At 41.1% G+C, this 13,446-nt stretch overlaps 1 protein-coding gene and 1 pseudogene across 1 annotated transcript; one reads left to right on the forward strand and one right to left on the reverse strand.

The window, feature by feature from the left end:
- The first annotated feature begins 6,422 nt into the window (after positions 1-6,422).
- Positions 6,423-7,589, forward strand: LOC21384357 (annotated as a pseudogene).
- A 2,778-nt stretch (positions 7,590-10,367) lies between these two features.
- LOC21384358 (membrane protein PM19L) lies at positions 10,368-11,600 on the reverse strand. Its single transcript, XM_024175274.1, has 4 exons — positions 11,471-11,600; positions 11,360-11,373; positions 10,933-11,075; positions 10,368-10,778 (listed from the first exon to the last, which is right to left on the reverse strand). Exons 1-4 carry the CDS (start codon positions 11,598-11,600, stop codon positions 10,541-10,543), a joined length of 525 nt encoding a protein of 174 aa, XP_024031042.1. The 3' UTR covers positions 10,368-10,540.
- Positions 11,601-13,446: the final 1,846 nt, after the last annotated feature.

Raw genomic sequence — 13,446 nt, forward strand, 5'->3', positions numbered from 1 at the left:
TTTGGTAACTAGATTTGGTTGGAGCTTCTTCTGTAATACATATGTAATATGTATTCCCATCATATGACAATTTTTTCTTGAAATATCTTTGAGTTTATTTTGTCCTTGTTTAACTGGGTTTTTCCTTAGTTTCTGCACTTGTTGCATTATGCCATGCTTGTTCCTTTACCTAATTGATTTTTCTAATTGACTTACATTATGCTACCCATGTTGCTGTCTATCTGTATGTAATAATGATGGGCTTCGTAGACCTCTTATGTTTCACCTATGCTAGGAGGAGGTCTAAAGGGGATCGAGTTGATGTGGCAGCGAGGGGTGATGTGGAGGCTGGTGAGGTGGAACCTGTTAGAGGAAAAAAGGGTGCTGATATGGAAGTAGCGCACGGAGCTGGTGTGCTAGCTGCTGAAGGGTGTGTGATTGCTTGGATCCCGAGAGGAGCCTCGGAAGAAGAGAAGGGAGAGGGAAACGGTTAGTTAGAGAATAGGGAATAAAAGCAGAGGGAGGGTATTAGAGAAGGCATCGATCAACTTCTTTGTAATTGACATAGTCTAGCTTTTGGCTCTAGGGAGTGCAAGGGGTCACTCAAACACCCTTATATCTTCCTGTATTTCCTTTGATAATTGAAGTCTTAATCAATTCAATCCAACTGTCTTCTTTCCGATTACTTGCTTGCTGTGTGAATTTTATAATTATGAACCTAAGTTTTAACAAAGTGGTATCAGAGCAAATCCTTGGGATGGCACCGGCTAAGAGGACGGATGAGAAAGTGGAAGGAGTCTGCGAGGAGATCCAACACGATATGGAGGCGTTCAAGGAAGAACTTCATGAGACTTTTCGCGAGGATTTGCATAAGATTTCCAAGCTGGAGGGGAGTATGGAGCTGATGATTGGAAAACTAGAAGAGCTTCTACGGCAACGTGAAGGTTCTACACCGAGACCCTCGGCGCCGGTCATGGAGCTTCCTTCAGTCCCAACAGCGGCGATGGGAGGTGTGAGTGAGAAGAGCGGCGGGCCATTCGACGACGGCGGGCGGTCAGAAACGACAAACCGCGAGGGTGCGAATCGGATTGAGTGGTGGACGCGACTTGTGGAGATGCCGGTGTTCGATGGAGAGGATCTAGATGGATGGATCTTCCAAGCAGAAAGGTACTTTGATCTCAACTGCAGTTCTGAGTCGGAGAAGTTGGAAGTGGCGGTGGTCAGCCTTGAAGGGGAAGCGCTGGCTTAGTTCCAGTGGGAAGACGGCCAACGAGTGATCCTGGACTGGGCGGAGCTTAAGCGGTTGATACTAAAGCGATTTAGGCCGTCACAAGAATCCACCGTGAGGGAGTACCGCCGGAATTTTAAGGTGCTGGCGGTGCCGCTAATTGGAGTTCCCAAGCAAGTTTTGGAAGGAAACTTTATTAAAGGGCTCTAAAAAATTTGGGCTGAAATCAGGATGCTTAAGCTTGTTGGGTTGGGGCCGGATTATGGAGTTGGCCCAAAGAGTAGATGACAAGAACCTACAACTTAGGCCTGCTAGAGTTCCCATGGGCTCGCACGTGACTTGGCCTAAGAAAGCCTCTTCCCCCCCGCGACACGAAGTGGAACTAATTTCCAGCCACGTTCCACACTAGTCGCTAAGAAAAATGGAAACACATTGTCTTCCTCCTTCCGCCGACTGACGGACGCCAAACTACAAGCAAAGAGGGAAAAAGGTTTGTGTTACCGCTGCGATGGCAAGTACTTTGTTGGTCATCGCTATCCCAACAAGGAATTGCAAGTCCTGGTGGTCAGTGGAGAAGAAACCGACGGTGAGAAAACCAACGTGGGAGGAGCCTTGGCCGCGAATTGGTGTTGTCCTTGAATTTCGTGGTTGGGTTGACCGTTCCTCGAACGATGAAGCTCAAGGAGTTGATTAAAGGGGTGGAAGTTGTGATCCTAATCGATAGCGGGGCAAGCCACAATTTCATTTCTATGGAATTCGTTAAGAAGTTGGGATTGGGGCTAGATACTACCGGCGGTTATGGGGTGGTGATGGGTATCAGCCTTACGGTCAAAGGAGAAGGAGTGTGCCGCGGAGTGGCTTTAACTGTGCAAGATGTGGACATCGTGGAGGATTTTCTTTCGTAGTAGCTGGGGAGCGCTGACGTGCTCCTCGGTATGCAGTGGCGGTCAACTGGCGGGCTCTTTTAACGAAGTTCAAGGTTGGCGAGACCCTGGTTGTATTGCAAGGAGACCCTAGCCTCTATAAGGCCCTAGTGTCCTTATGATGCGGGCATTGAAGCAGGAAGGCCATGGGTTCTGGGTTGAATTGGGAATGTTTTCGATTGAGCAACAGTCGGGGGCTGTGGCAGAGGAACTAGTACCAACCGCCCTGCGAGTGGTGTTATAGCGACATGCCGTTGTTTTTCAAATGCCGCCCAGCCTTCTTCCACCGCGGCTGCAGGACCACCCCATTCCACTGAAGGCAAGGACTTCCCCAATTAATGTCTGTCCTTACCGGTATCCGCAGGCACAAAAGAGCGAGATTGAGAAGTTGGTTGCAGAAATGCTTGCCGCAGGGATCATTCAACCTAGCGTTAGCCCTTTCTCCAGCCCAGTTTTCCTTGTCAAGAAGGACGAAAGTTTAAATCGTGAGACCGTGCTGGATCGTTTCCCTATTCCGGTGATAGACGAGCTCCTCGACGAATTACATAGTACTACCATTTTTTCGAAGATTGATTTAAAGTTGAGCTACCACCAAATTCGGTGCGCAGCGTAGATGTGCTGAAGACAGCCTTTCGCACCCACGAGTTCTTGGTCATGCCCTTTGGGGTTACCAATGCTCCCGCTACGTTCCAGTCTCTCATGAATGAGGTATTTCGGTCCTTTCTACGGAAATTCGTTTTGGTATTCTTTGATGATATCCTGGTGTATAGCTGATCGTTGGATGAGCACGTCGAGCATTTAGAGGTTGTGATGATTGAGCTCGCCAAGCACAACCTGTACGCGAATGCAAAAAAATGCTACTTTGGGCAGTCCATCTTGGAATACTTAGGTCATATCATTTTGAAGGAAGGAGTGGCAGCGGATCAAACCAAGATTGCCGCCATGGTCAATTGGCCAGCGCCTGCCAACTTATGGGGGCTAAGGGGATTTTTGGGCTTAACAGGCTACTATTGAAAGTTCGTAAAGGGGTATGGTTCCATCGCCTGGCCACTAACAAACTTGTTAAAGAACGACAGCTTTCTTTGGTCGACAAAGGCTGCAAATGCCTTCCACAAACTCAAGGCGGCCATGACAACAGTTCCCGTGCTGGCCTTGCCGGACTTCTCGCGTAAATTTGTGGTTGAGACGGATGTGTTGGGTGTAGGGGTTCGAGCGGTTCTGATGTAGGATCAGCGACCGATCGCTTTCTTTAGCCAAGCTCTTTCCAGTACAAGCTCGCCTTAAGTCGGTCTATGAGCGAGAGCTTGTGGCCATTGTGTTGGCGGTCCAAAAGTAGCGGCCATACCTTATCAGGAGGCACTTCATTATCCGCACGGACCAACGGAGTTTGAAGTTCCTGCTGGACTAGCGGGTTGTCAGCGAACACCACCAACGTTGGTTATCCAACCTCCTAGGCTTCGACTTTGAGATTCAATATCGCCCCGGGTTAGAGAATAAGGTTGCAGATGCCCTTTGCGGAACTCCAACTTCTGTCAGCGCCCTTTGAACTTGACTCAGAGGAGCTCCATCGACATAATGCCTTGGATGCCAAGCTCTCGCGCTCGATTGAGGATCTCTAAGCTGATTCGGGAGCTCATCCAGGGTTCTCCTTACAGCAGGGGCGTCTCACGAAAGAGGGACGAATCGTAGTCTCGTGAGACTCTTGTCTGGTGGCTGACCTGCTACAAACACATCATGACGGGGTGGCAGGGGGGCACTCGGGCATGCTTAAGACTTTCCGACGTTTGGCTGCTGATTGGTATTGATTCGGTATGAAGGACATAGAGGCCTATGTCGCGAAATGCACGATATGTCAGCAGAACAAATACGACACCTTGGCCCCCGAGGGTTTGTTGCAGCCCCTGCCCCTTATGGACAAAGTATGGGATGATCTCTCGATGGATTTCATTGAAGTGCTGCCCAAGTCAGCGTGATATGATGCCATTCTAGTCGTTTCGACCGCCTTAGCAAGTACGCCCATTTCATTCCGCTCAAGTACCCATTCACCACGACGATGGTGGCGGACAAGTTCCTTTGCGAAGTGGTAAGGCTACACGGTATCCCTCGCTTTATTGTGTCTGATCGCGACAGGATGTCTGATCGCGACATGATTTTTCTGAGTAAATTCTGGAGGGAGTTGTTTAAACATCAAGGCTCTACCTTGGCTCGGAGTACGGCCTATCATCCTCAAATGGACGGGCAAACCAAAGTAGTTAATCGGTGCCTTGAAACCTACCTGCGGTGTTTCTCATCAGATATGCCTCATCAATGGTCAAAGTGGCTACCATGGGTTGAGTATTGGTACAATACCTCCTTCCACACCGCCACACAAATGACCCCTTTTTGCGCTCTCTACGGCCGTGACCCCCCTCCACTGTTGCGTTATGGACTCCGTCTTTCCCCTGTGGCCATTGTAGACCAGCAGCTAGCGGATCGCGATGCCACTCTGGACCTTCTGAAGCAGCAACTACAGTGGGCTCAGCAAAAGATGAAGACGCGGGCGGGTGGCTCTCGCCGCGTGTTTCCTTTGAGGTGGGGGACGTGGTGTACCTCAATCTCCATCCCTACCGGCAGAAGTCGCTGGCGCAACGTCGCAATGAGAAGCTTGTGCCTCGCTTCTACGATCCATTTGAAGTGCTCACTAGAGTAGGCTGAGTCGCCTACCGTTTGACTCAGCTACGACGTGCTGTGGGCTCTACTATCTCGGATGTTGCTCTGCCGCCACAGCTTACTCCAGATATGGAACTTCAAGTTAGAGTAGTTGCGCTAAGGGGAGTCAGCCAAGCTTCTCGTGGTTCTACTTCGAAGTAGAGTTCCTCATACATTGGTATACGCTGCCAGACCATGAGGATAGTTGGGAAAATTTCGACTGCATCCAAGCAGCATTTCCAGATTTTCACCTTGCGGACAAGGTGCATCTTTGGGCCGGGGGTATTGATGGGTTTCCTAGACCTCCATTACGTTTCACCTATGCTAGGAGGAGGCCTAAAGGGGGTCGAGTTAATGTGGCAGCAAGGGAGGCTGGTGAGGTGGAACCTGTTAGAGGAAAAAAGGGTGCTGATATGGAAGTAGCGCACGGAGCTGGTGTGCTAGCTCCTGAAGGAAGTGTGTGATGGCTCGGATCCCGAGAGGAGCCTTGGAAGAAGAGAAGGGAGAGGGAAACATTTAGTTAGAGAATAGGGAATAAAAGCAGAGGGAGGGAATTAGAGAAGGCATCAATCAACTTCTCTGTAATTGACATAGTTGAGCTTTTGGCTCTAAGGAGTGCAAGGGGTCACTCGAACGCCCCCATATCTTCCTGTATTTCCTTTGATAATTGAAGTCTTAATCAATTCAATCCAATCGTCTTATTTCCGATTACTTGCTTGTTGTGTGAATTCTATAATTCTGAACCTAAGTCTTAACAAATAACCTATGCCATTGTCTTGTGTCATAGTTATACTTTACTCTTAGATTTTCTCTCTTTGTTTTGTTACAATTGATATTATTCTCGTACATCACAATTTTCTTTCGTCAGTGTAATATTCTTTCCTCTTGAGTTTCACTAGCATCTTCATGTAAGAGTTTAAATAGTCTCCCTTATGGGTGTTTTAATAGTTTTTTTCTTAAAGTTTTACTCATATTATCTAGTTATTATGAAGACAACTTCGTATCATTATATTTAGTTCTTATCATTAAATTACGGAAAAGTTAATGATTTTCTAAATGCTACATTATTTAACTTTCCTCATAAGTAAAAAAAAACAAAAAAAAACAAAAAAACACTTATAAGTTACTCTTTCTCATCTTCATAATTCGTTAAAAGATATATTTTAATCTCTTTTTAATGTTAAATCTTATTACTATTATCCTAATTGCAGATGTCTGCTAATATAGACAGTTGCTTTTGAATAGTTATTAAAAATCTTTCCCTTTGTTTTATTCTCAAACATTTTCAAATATTTCTCCTTATTAGGATAACTGCATTTCATCAATTACTTTTATATTTCAAAAGTCGATAACTGCTCTTATATCTTATTCTTACTTACTCTTTGGATAGAAAAATACATTATTTGGTTTGATTTCTTTCCATCATGGATTGTATCTTTTGATACTTTTTGTCTTCTAAAAAAAATAAAAAATAATATGGAGAGGTTCTAATAGGGAATCCGCACCAAACACACTTAGGTTATATGGGTTTCTTATTTTCTTTCCCACTTGCCAAACACGGCCTTAATGTTATTGCTGAGTAATTTAGGGGAGGTTTGGTTCATGGATTCAGAACCATTTTCGTTTTACGTGTGTTTTTTGTGAGAGAAAATACTGTAGCGAGCTACGAACTACGATTCGAATCCCCCTTCCAAACGTCCCCTTATTTGTTCGTCTTAATTTCAAAATACCGATGTAGATGAAGAAGGTGAAAACCGACACTGATTCTACTCCCATTGTTGACTTAAAGTCTATTATTCACCAGCATTCGCTGTTCTTTGACAAGTTAGTTGAGCTTATTCCGGCAAACTTCTATCTATCCACCGGCGACAAGGATAAGCCCTGGTTTCAGGGTTTAAGCAAGGCCGAAAAAAGCGTCAGCGAAGAAGGAAACAAAGGAGAACATCAAGAAAGCTCGAAGAGATCGTTTAGACCCTGAGAAGTCATCCACAACAACCCTTGATTTGTTGAAGCAAAGCTTCAAAAAGGAGAAGAAAGATGGTGAAAGTGATGATGACGAGACTGAGATTCAGCCTAATTTGTCTGGTTTGGATGATGATAATAGGTTGGTGACATAGGAGGAGCTTCGACAAAGGCTTCGTCGCAGAATTAAAGAGTTTCGGGCAACTCGGAATACTAGAGGCTTTGATAAGGCAAACAAGAGGAATGAGAGAAATGATAAGAAAGGAACTGAGCAAAAGAAATGCAAGAGGGACACCGAATCAAAGGAGAAAGAGCCTAAATCGGGTAATTCGGATGATAAAGTAGAGAAAGATGTTGTGGAAGCTTCAAAGGAGCTTGCATTCAGCCATGTGAAGCTCGGGAATGAAGACGGGCACAGGAAGAAAAAGAAGCAGCGGAAGCTTTCAAAATCACAGGAGCTTGAGAGGGCCAAGAAGTTGGAGGAAGCAAAGAAAGATCCCGGGAAAGGGGACGTTATTTCGAAGAAGCACTCGTGGAATGCTGCGACAAGCTGAGCCGCTGGGATAAAGGTTCATGACGATTCCAAGTTGTTGAAGGAGAGCATTCGAAAGGAAAAGAGAAGGCAACAAAAGAATGCTCAGAAATGGAAGGAAAGGGTTCAGGCCACACAGAAGATGAAAGCAGAAAGACAACAGAAGAGGTCAGAAAATATAGCAGCGAGGAAGATCGCAAAGCGGGAAAAGAAGCTCATGAGGCCAGGATTTTAAGGTCGCAAGGAAGGATTTGTCAATGAGGGCTCTACAGCTTGAGATCGAGTCATGTTGAACTTCATTTTCTGGTTGTGATATGGGATTTGCTTCATCTGCTTAGTTTCACAAGAAATGGGATAAACAACACAATATAACTTTAGGGGAAAGAGTATAATCTAGTGTCGTCTTTTAATCGCCACTCAATAGTTTGCCATTCCCCTTCTTTTCACAGTTCAGTTGGGCCTTAGATTTGCATAATAGATGAGTATTTCAACAGTATGTTATGCTGGTTAATTTTTCTAGTGGTTGCTAATTTCAATCCGTTCTGAGCCAGAAACCAATTATGTCTCTCTTTCATTTTGTGAATTGACTGGTTTTACCCTTTTCATTTGATGTTTGTTCTTACCTGAGTAATGATGTTAATCAACTCGTTTCTTGCCAAATTAGGGGGGGAAGAAAATCTCATGAAAAAAATTTACGTCAAAGTATTTCTGTACATAACTCTTGTTAACAAGAGGTATCAAGAATGTCTAAAGATACTTGTACACTAAATTCTGCTCATCTTAAGTAGAAAGTGAATAATTAAGAAGCAAAAATGTAGAAGATGCAACTATTAGGATTGTTTTGCTATCCCACGCGGCGGCGGTGGGGATTTCGTTGGGGTACTTTCCTCATAATCCCCATTTTGCTATCTAATATAATTAGACATATAAAACTATTAGCAATTTAAATAAATAACAAAGTAAAAATTCACTATGAAATTGAACCAAAATCAAAAGTTCTTCGTGTTTAAAAAAAAAAAAAAATCGAAAGCTCTTCAACAAACCAAACTGTACCACATATATGCAAACCAGATCTTAGTAACAAAACAGAAAAGACTAATCATGTTTAAAAAGTTTTTGTTATATATTTATTTCAATAAAATATGCAATATATGAATATCCGGGGTGGATGTAGGGTGAGCCAGGAGTGCTTTCCTCGTCCCAAGATCGGCCACAACTTGGGTACAATTGTGTACCTAATTTCAGTTATTGTTCCCCATTCTTGCTCCTTTTGAGGCAGGTTTCCGTCCTCGCAAGAAATAGTCAACTCTAGTTTTATGTTTGTTAGTTTACTAATTCATCGTGAACGTTTGGTTTACGAATTTATAATTATGGTTTAAAATTATTCTCGGTTTACGTGTTTTTTGTGAGATAAAATATTGTAGTGAGTCACGAACCATGATTCGAATCATAGCACGAATTCTCATACCAAGCACCCAGTTTAAGAGGTGGACAAACAATAATTTTTATACTTTAACACCCTCTCACGTGTGAGCTGGACAATGAGTAATCGTGTGGGTAATTAATTGGAAAGCCTAACACGTGAATATTTAAGCTCGGAATATATTAAAAATTTAACACATGATAACACTTTAAATAGGAATAAAGAGTAATTATAAGAATTTAAATTCAAAACTTACCGTTCTGATACCATATTAATTTACCAATCGATAAATGTTACCTTGCCGTTTAGAAAGTAGTGTTAGACCCTCTTATGATTCGTGAATTACAAAAACTGATTACCAAAAAGAACTAGACCCAATGCATCCTGACTAGCATTTGTCGGCCATTACCCTTTCTTCCTTTCTATTTGGTCCAAACCAGTTATGTTTATCGATGTGAACTACTTGGCATGTCTTATTTGATTGATAAGTTCTTTTGTTGGTACGTTGCCATGACATTTCCAAGGTACAAATATACCCCCACTTCCATTTTTAGCCTATCAGAGAGCATGCGCGAAAAGGTTTATTCAAGCGTGACTTTAGAAGTTATCAACCCAATGCCACTGGTAAAGAGGGTACAGCCACTATTAAATACATTTTCTCGGGTGTATTTGATTTTGAATCATGATTCGTAATTCGTTATAATATTTTTTTTTATAAAAAATACATGTAAATCAAAAATAGTTATGAATTATGATTCTGAATTCATCAATCTTCTCTCACAAAAGAAACACATATAAATTAAAAATAATTCTAAATCATAATTCTGAATCGTCCTTTAAAAAACGTTAAAGTCCATTTGGTTCAATTAAATACTTAAACCCATGACATTCTTAGACCCATGATTTTATTCTGCTACACAATTTTTTTATCTCACAAAAAAAAAATTAAAATTAAAAATTTCTTCTCACAAAAAATTTAAATTAAAAAATTCCTCTTACAAAATTACTAAAAAATCAAAATCTCACAAAATTACTAATAAATCAGAATCACACACTTCAACGGAATACCTGATTTACATGCACTCTTGCTTACTTGCTGCCAGTGCCCCTTGTAAGAAAAGCCTTTGTCTTTGGACCTAATTAATACCGTAGAGAATGATACCGTCCCATTTGTTTCGAGAGCCAACCATTTTTTTTTTTCATCTGAAATTTCAGAACAGTTATTTAGCTCTCAATAAGAATTCAATTGTTAAGTCCAGCAGCAATATGGTGCCGAATAGTATTGTAACATTTTTCACGAACTTGTAACATTTTTCAAAAAACTTTGAACTGCTTGGTGTTGCATAATAGAACAAACAGCTTTTTGGTTTTTACATAAACAACGATATTACAATGACGAATACGTTAAGACTGGTAAGGCGGCGAAGGCGAGAAAATTTATAGTACAAAGTTTCCTTGTTGCAAATAGAATATGTACCACCTGAGCAAGTTGTTAATTAAGCCAGTTATTTGTGTTAGTTGAAAGCCACACATTGACATTAATTAGTACACATGCAACAAGTAATTAAAAGACCAACAATATTCCACACAACAACAAACATGATATCCAACAGCCACTGGCGAATGAAGAAACCAACCAAAGGGCAAATAGAAAAAGGATTGATCAGCCAAAACAAGCCAACCAAAGACATATACATGTCTTTCAAACTTGCAAAGAAAAACATAAGAGAAACACATAACAAAGACACATACACATTATGCATGACATACATACATAATATGCACATGATATTATATGTATATGTCTAGACCGCCCTAGTGGTGGGAGCTGCAGTGCCACCCTTGAGGCCCGGATCTTCTCCGCGCTCTCTGATGCCGTAGTCGGTGTCACGGTAGCCGGGGCCGTACTTGCTGCTGAACGTGCCGGCGTGAAGCAACAGAACATACATCAGCTGAGTGAAAGTCAGAATTATCACAAACGCCTCCAACACCCTCAGCCTCCACCCTCTATGTCCTCCTATGTTTATTTGCTTGCAAGCGAACCTATACATTGTCATACATACATATATGCACATGTATATCAGAATGAGTAGTTGGTTATTTTATTTTGTATTACATGGCAATATATATATGTGTGTGTGTGTGTGTGTATATATATATTTGTGTATATATGTACGTGGAAACTAATTGTAGTTACCCGAAGGCTAGAGCAGTGATGGCCCAAGCAATGAGTGATAAGGCAGCTGCGGCAGCAAGGCTGTCGTTTCTCCAAGCTCTGATGTGGTTGCCACCTGCGAGTTTCGAGACTCTCCCCCCCACCGCATTTTCTCCCCCCTTTCTCTTTTAGTTTAAATTTTGTGGGGCTATTTAAACCCTTCATCTCAAGATGTAGTCATGTTTTGAGTCGATGATTTAAATCGTGTGTGGAGTCGGTCACATGTGAGTTTAAACGTGAGGTTATACCTGCACCCCATCATAGTATGAACCATATGATTCAGATACGGTGTAAATTTACCGCTAAATTATGAGTACAACCACAGAGGGTTAAAGGACTAAAATAACGAATATCGTATCTCTTCAACTTTTAGAGTTGGTGCACCACATCTTTTACAGAATGAACTAACAAAATGAACGGAACCTAAAGCAATGAAAAACCTAAAGCAATGGAAAGGTCTAAATTAGTTAGACACAATATATATGTATACACACACACGTGTAACAAAAAGAGAACTTACTTGGGTGGTTGGTTTGGCCATTGATGAAGCGGTTGAGACACCAACTAGCAAAACCCACAACAATAAAATACATAATCAAGTTAAGGAACAGCAATGGAGCTGCTATATTCCTTCCAACCGTCTGAGCCATGTTTCTCTCCCCTTCTTTTATTTCCAAACCACAAAGAAACAAAACTCAGTTTTTCCTCTCTTCTCCTTCCCTCTTATTATACTCCAAATTAAAGACTCAAAATATAAAAGCCCACTTCTTGATGACTACTCTTTTATGAACTTGTGCTTCTAATGGAAGCCTGAGAGAGAAGGATATATAGAACAGCCAAGGTTGTACATATTGATACGTGTTGCTCAAACTGGTTCTGCATGTGGACTTTCTGGTTACAGGTGGCAGGACACTTGTCGTTTTTTCACACTGTCTTTCTCAAAATCTGTCCATCTCTTTAAGAATCTCGAAGTTTATATACACTTCTTATTCATTTTATTGATTTGAGTTTAAAATTTGAGTTTTATTATAGTAAAAAACTTTTAAAAACAGTCACATTTAACTTTTTTATTACAGTAAAAAATTATCACATAAAATCACATTTTAATTTAAATTAAAAACTCGAATGCACGAACTAAACGAGTCTCTCATATATATCAAATGGTGCGGTTATCCAATGCGGATTATATACGCCTAGATCGCTTCTAAGTTAGACTCCAAATTTGTCCCACCACCAGTGGGCCCAGCAATCAACGGTGACAGACACGTGATCTGATCATATCTTTCATCAATCAAGGTGAATTGGCCATAGTTACATGGCTTTTAGTGCATTCTAGAATGATCTTATAAATATTCATTGTTATACAATTGTTTGTGCGAACTTCCGAACATCAAATTCCTGGTGGTTGGATCTCTTTTCTTATCGCCTTTCACTCACTCTTCTGACGCTCAAATTAGATAAAGTATCCGAAGAATTTAGCATGAGAGAATTTAGACAAAGAAAAAGAATAGAGTAGTCATTTCTGATTTTCTAGGGACCGGCTCCCTCATTATTCTCATCCTTTTCTATTTATATGACGTATATAATGATCGGATGAATATTCTTAATCCATCCTAACCACAACACGTCGTCATCCCTTTCTCTTTAGGGTTTCCTTGAGGATATTGCTCTTTTAGAATATTCTCGGAGGTTTTTCTCATTAAAAAATGTCGCTTTCCATTTTTATTCACTTTACACGTGTCGTGTCCGGATAGTTATCAGGATAGTGGGGCTTGTGCCACTATACGGAGATTCTCTCTCTACACAAATCATCCTCATTATCTCCTCAATCAGTCTATTTTGGTCTCTTAGTGTCGAAGCCTTCCGTCGACCTCAGTTCCGGTCTTGGTCTAGTTACCTCAATCGAGGTCATGTCCTTTTTCAATTGAGGTGGGCTTTGGTCTAAAACGGTTAATAAATCGGTTTAGATCCCGTACTATTGCTTCTATTGACTTCATAATACGTGTCGTGTCGTGATCTTTAAAGGATTTTAAGAAATCCTCCGTTGGTGATTACGTACTTAATAAATATATATAACGAATATAACGGTAATATGTATATGCAATGTATACATGTGTGTGTCTATATATATATATATATAATATGTGTACTCTTAGCTATTGGTTTTATATTTTTTTTTTTACCTATACATTGAATGTGTTAGATATTGGGTATGTGGTGACATTAATAGAAACTAGGCTCACATTGAGGGTGTCCAACCTATATTGGTTATATACGACCTATCTAATTAAAGGTCGATTTTTTACAAGTTACATCTAATCTAAATTAATTATTAGTGTATTATTCAATTCAATCCAATCTGCTTAAGGTGGGTTTGAATTTGATAGGATCAATTAGTTTTTTGCTTGAGCTTTTTTTAATATTTCTTTTTTTTTTTTCTGTTCAACTGATTTGTTAGATCTTTTTAACAAAATTAAAATACTATATTTGAAAAAA

This window comes from Morus notabilis, unplaced genomic scaffold (genome assembly GCF_000414095.1).
Source record: "Morus notabilis unplaced genomic scaffold, ASM41409v2 Scaffold3424, whole genome shotgun sequence".
Taxonomy (NCBI): Eukaryota; Viridiplantae; Streptophyta; class Magnoliopsida; order Rosales; family Moraceae; genus Morus; species Morus notabilis.

Bases quoted from the DNA above. Each gene is read 5' to 3' on its own strand.
- LOC21384358 (XM_024175274.1), bottom strand. From the start codon at position 11,600: ATGGCTCAGACGGTTGGAAGGAATATAGCAGCTCCATTGCTGTTCCTT. The intron at 10,779-10,932 runs GTAACTACAATT...GACAATGTATAG, and splicing joins ATCACTGCTCTAGCCTTCGG to GTTCGCTTGCAAGCAAATAA.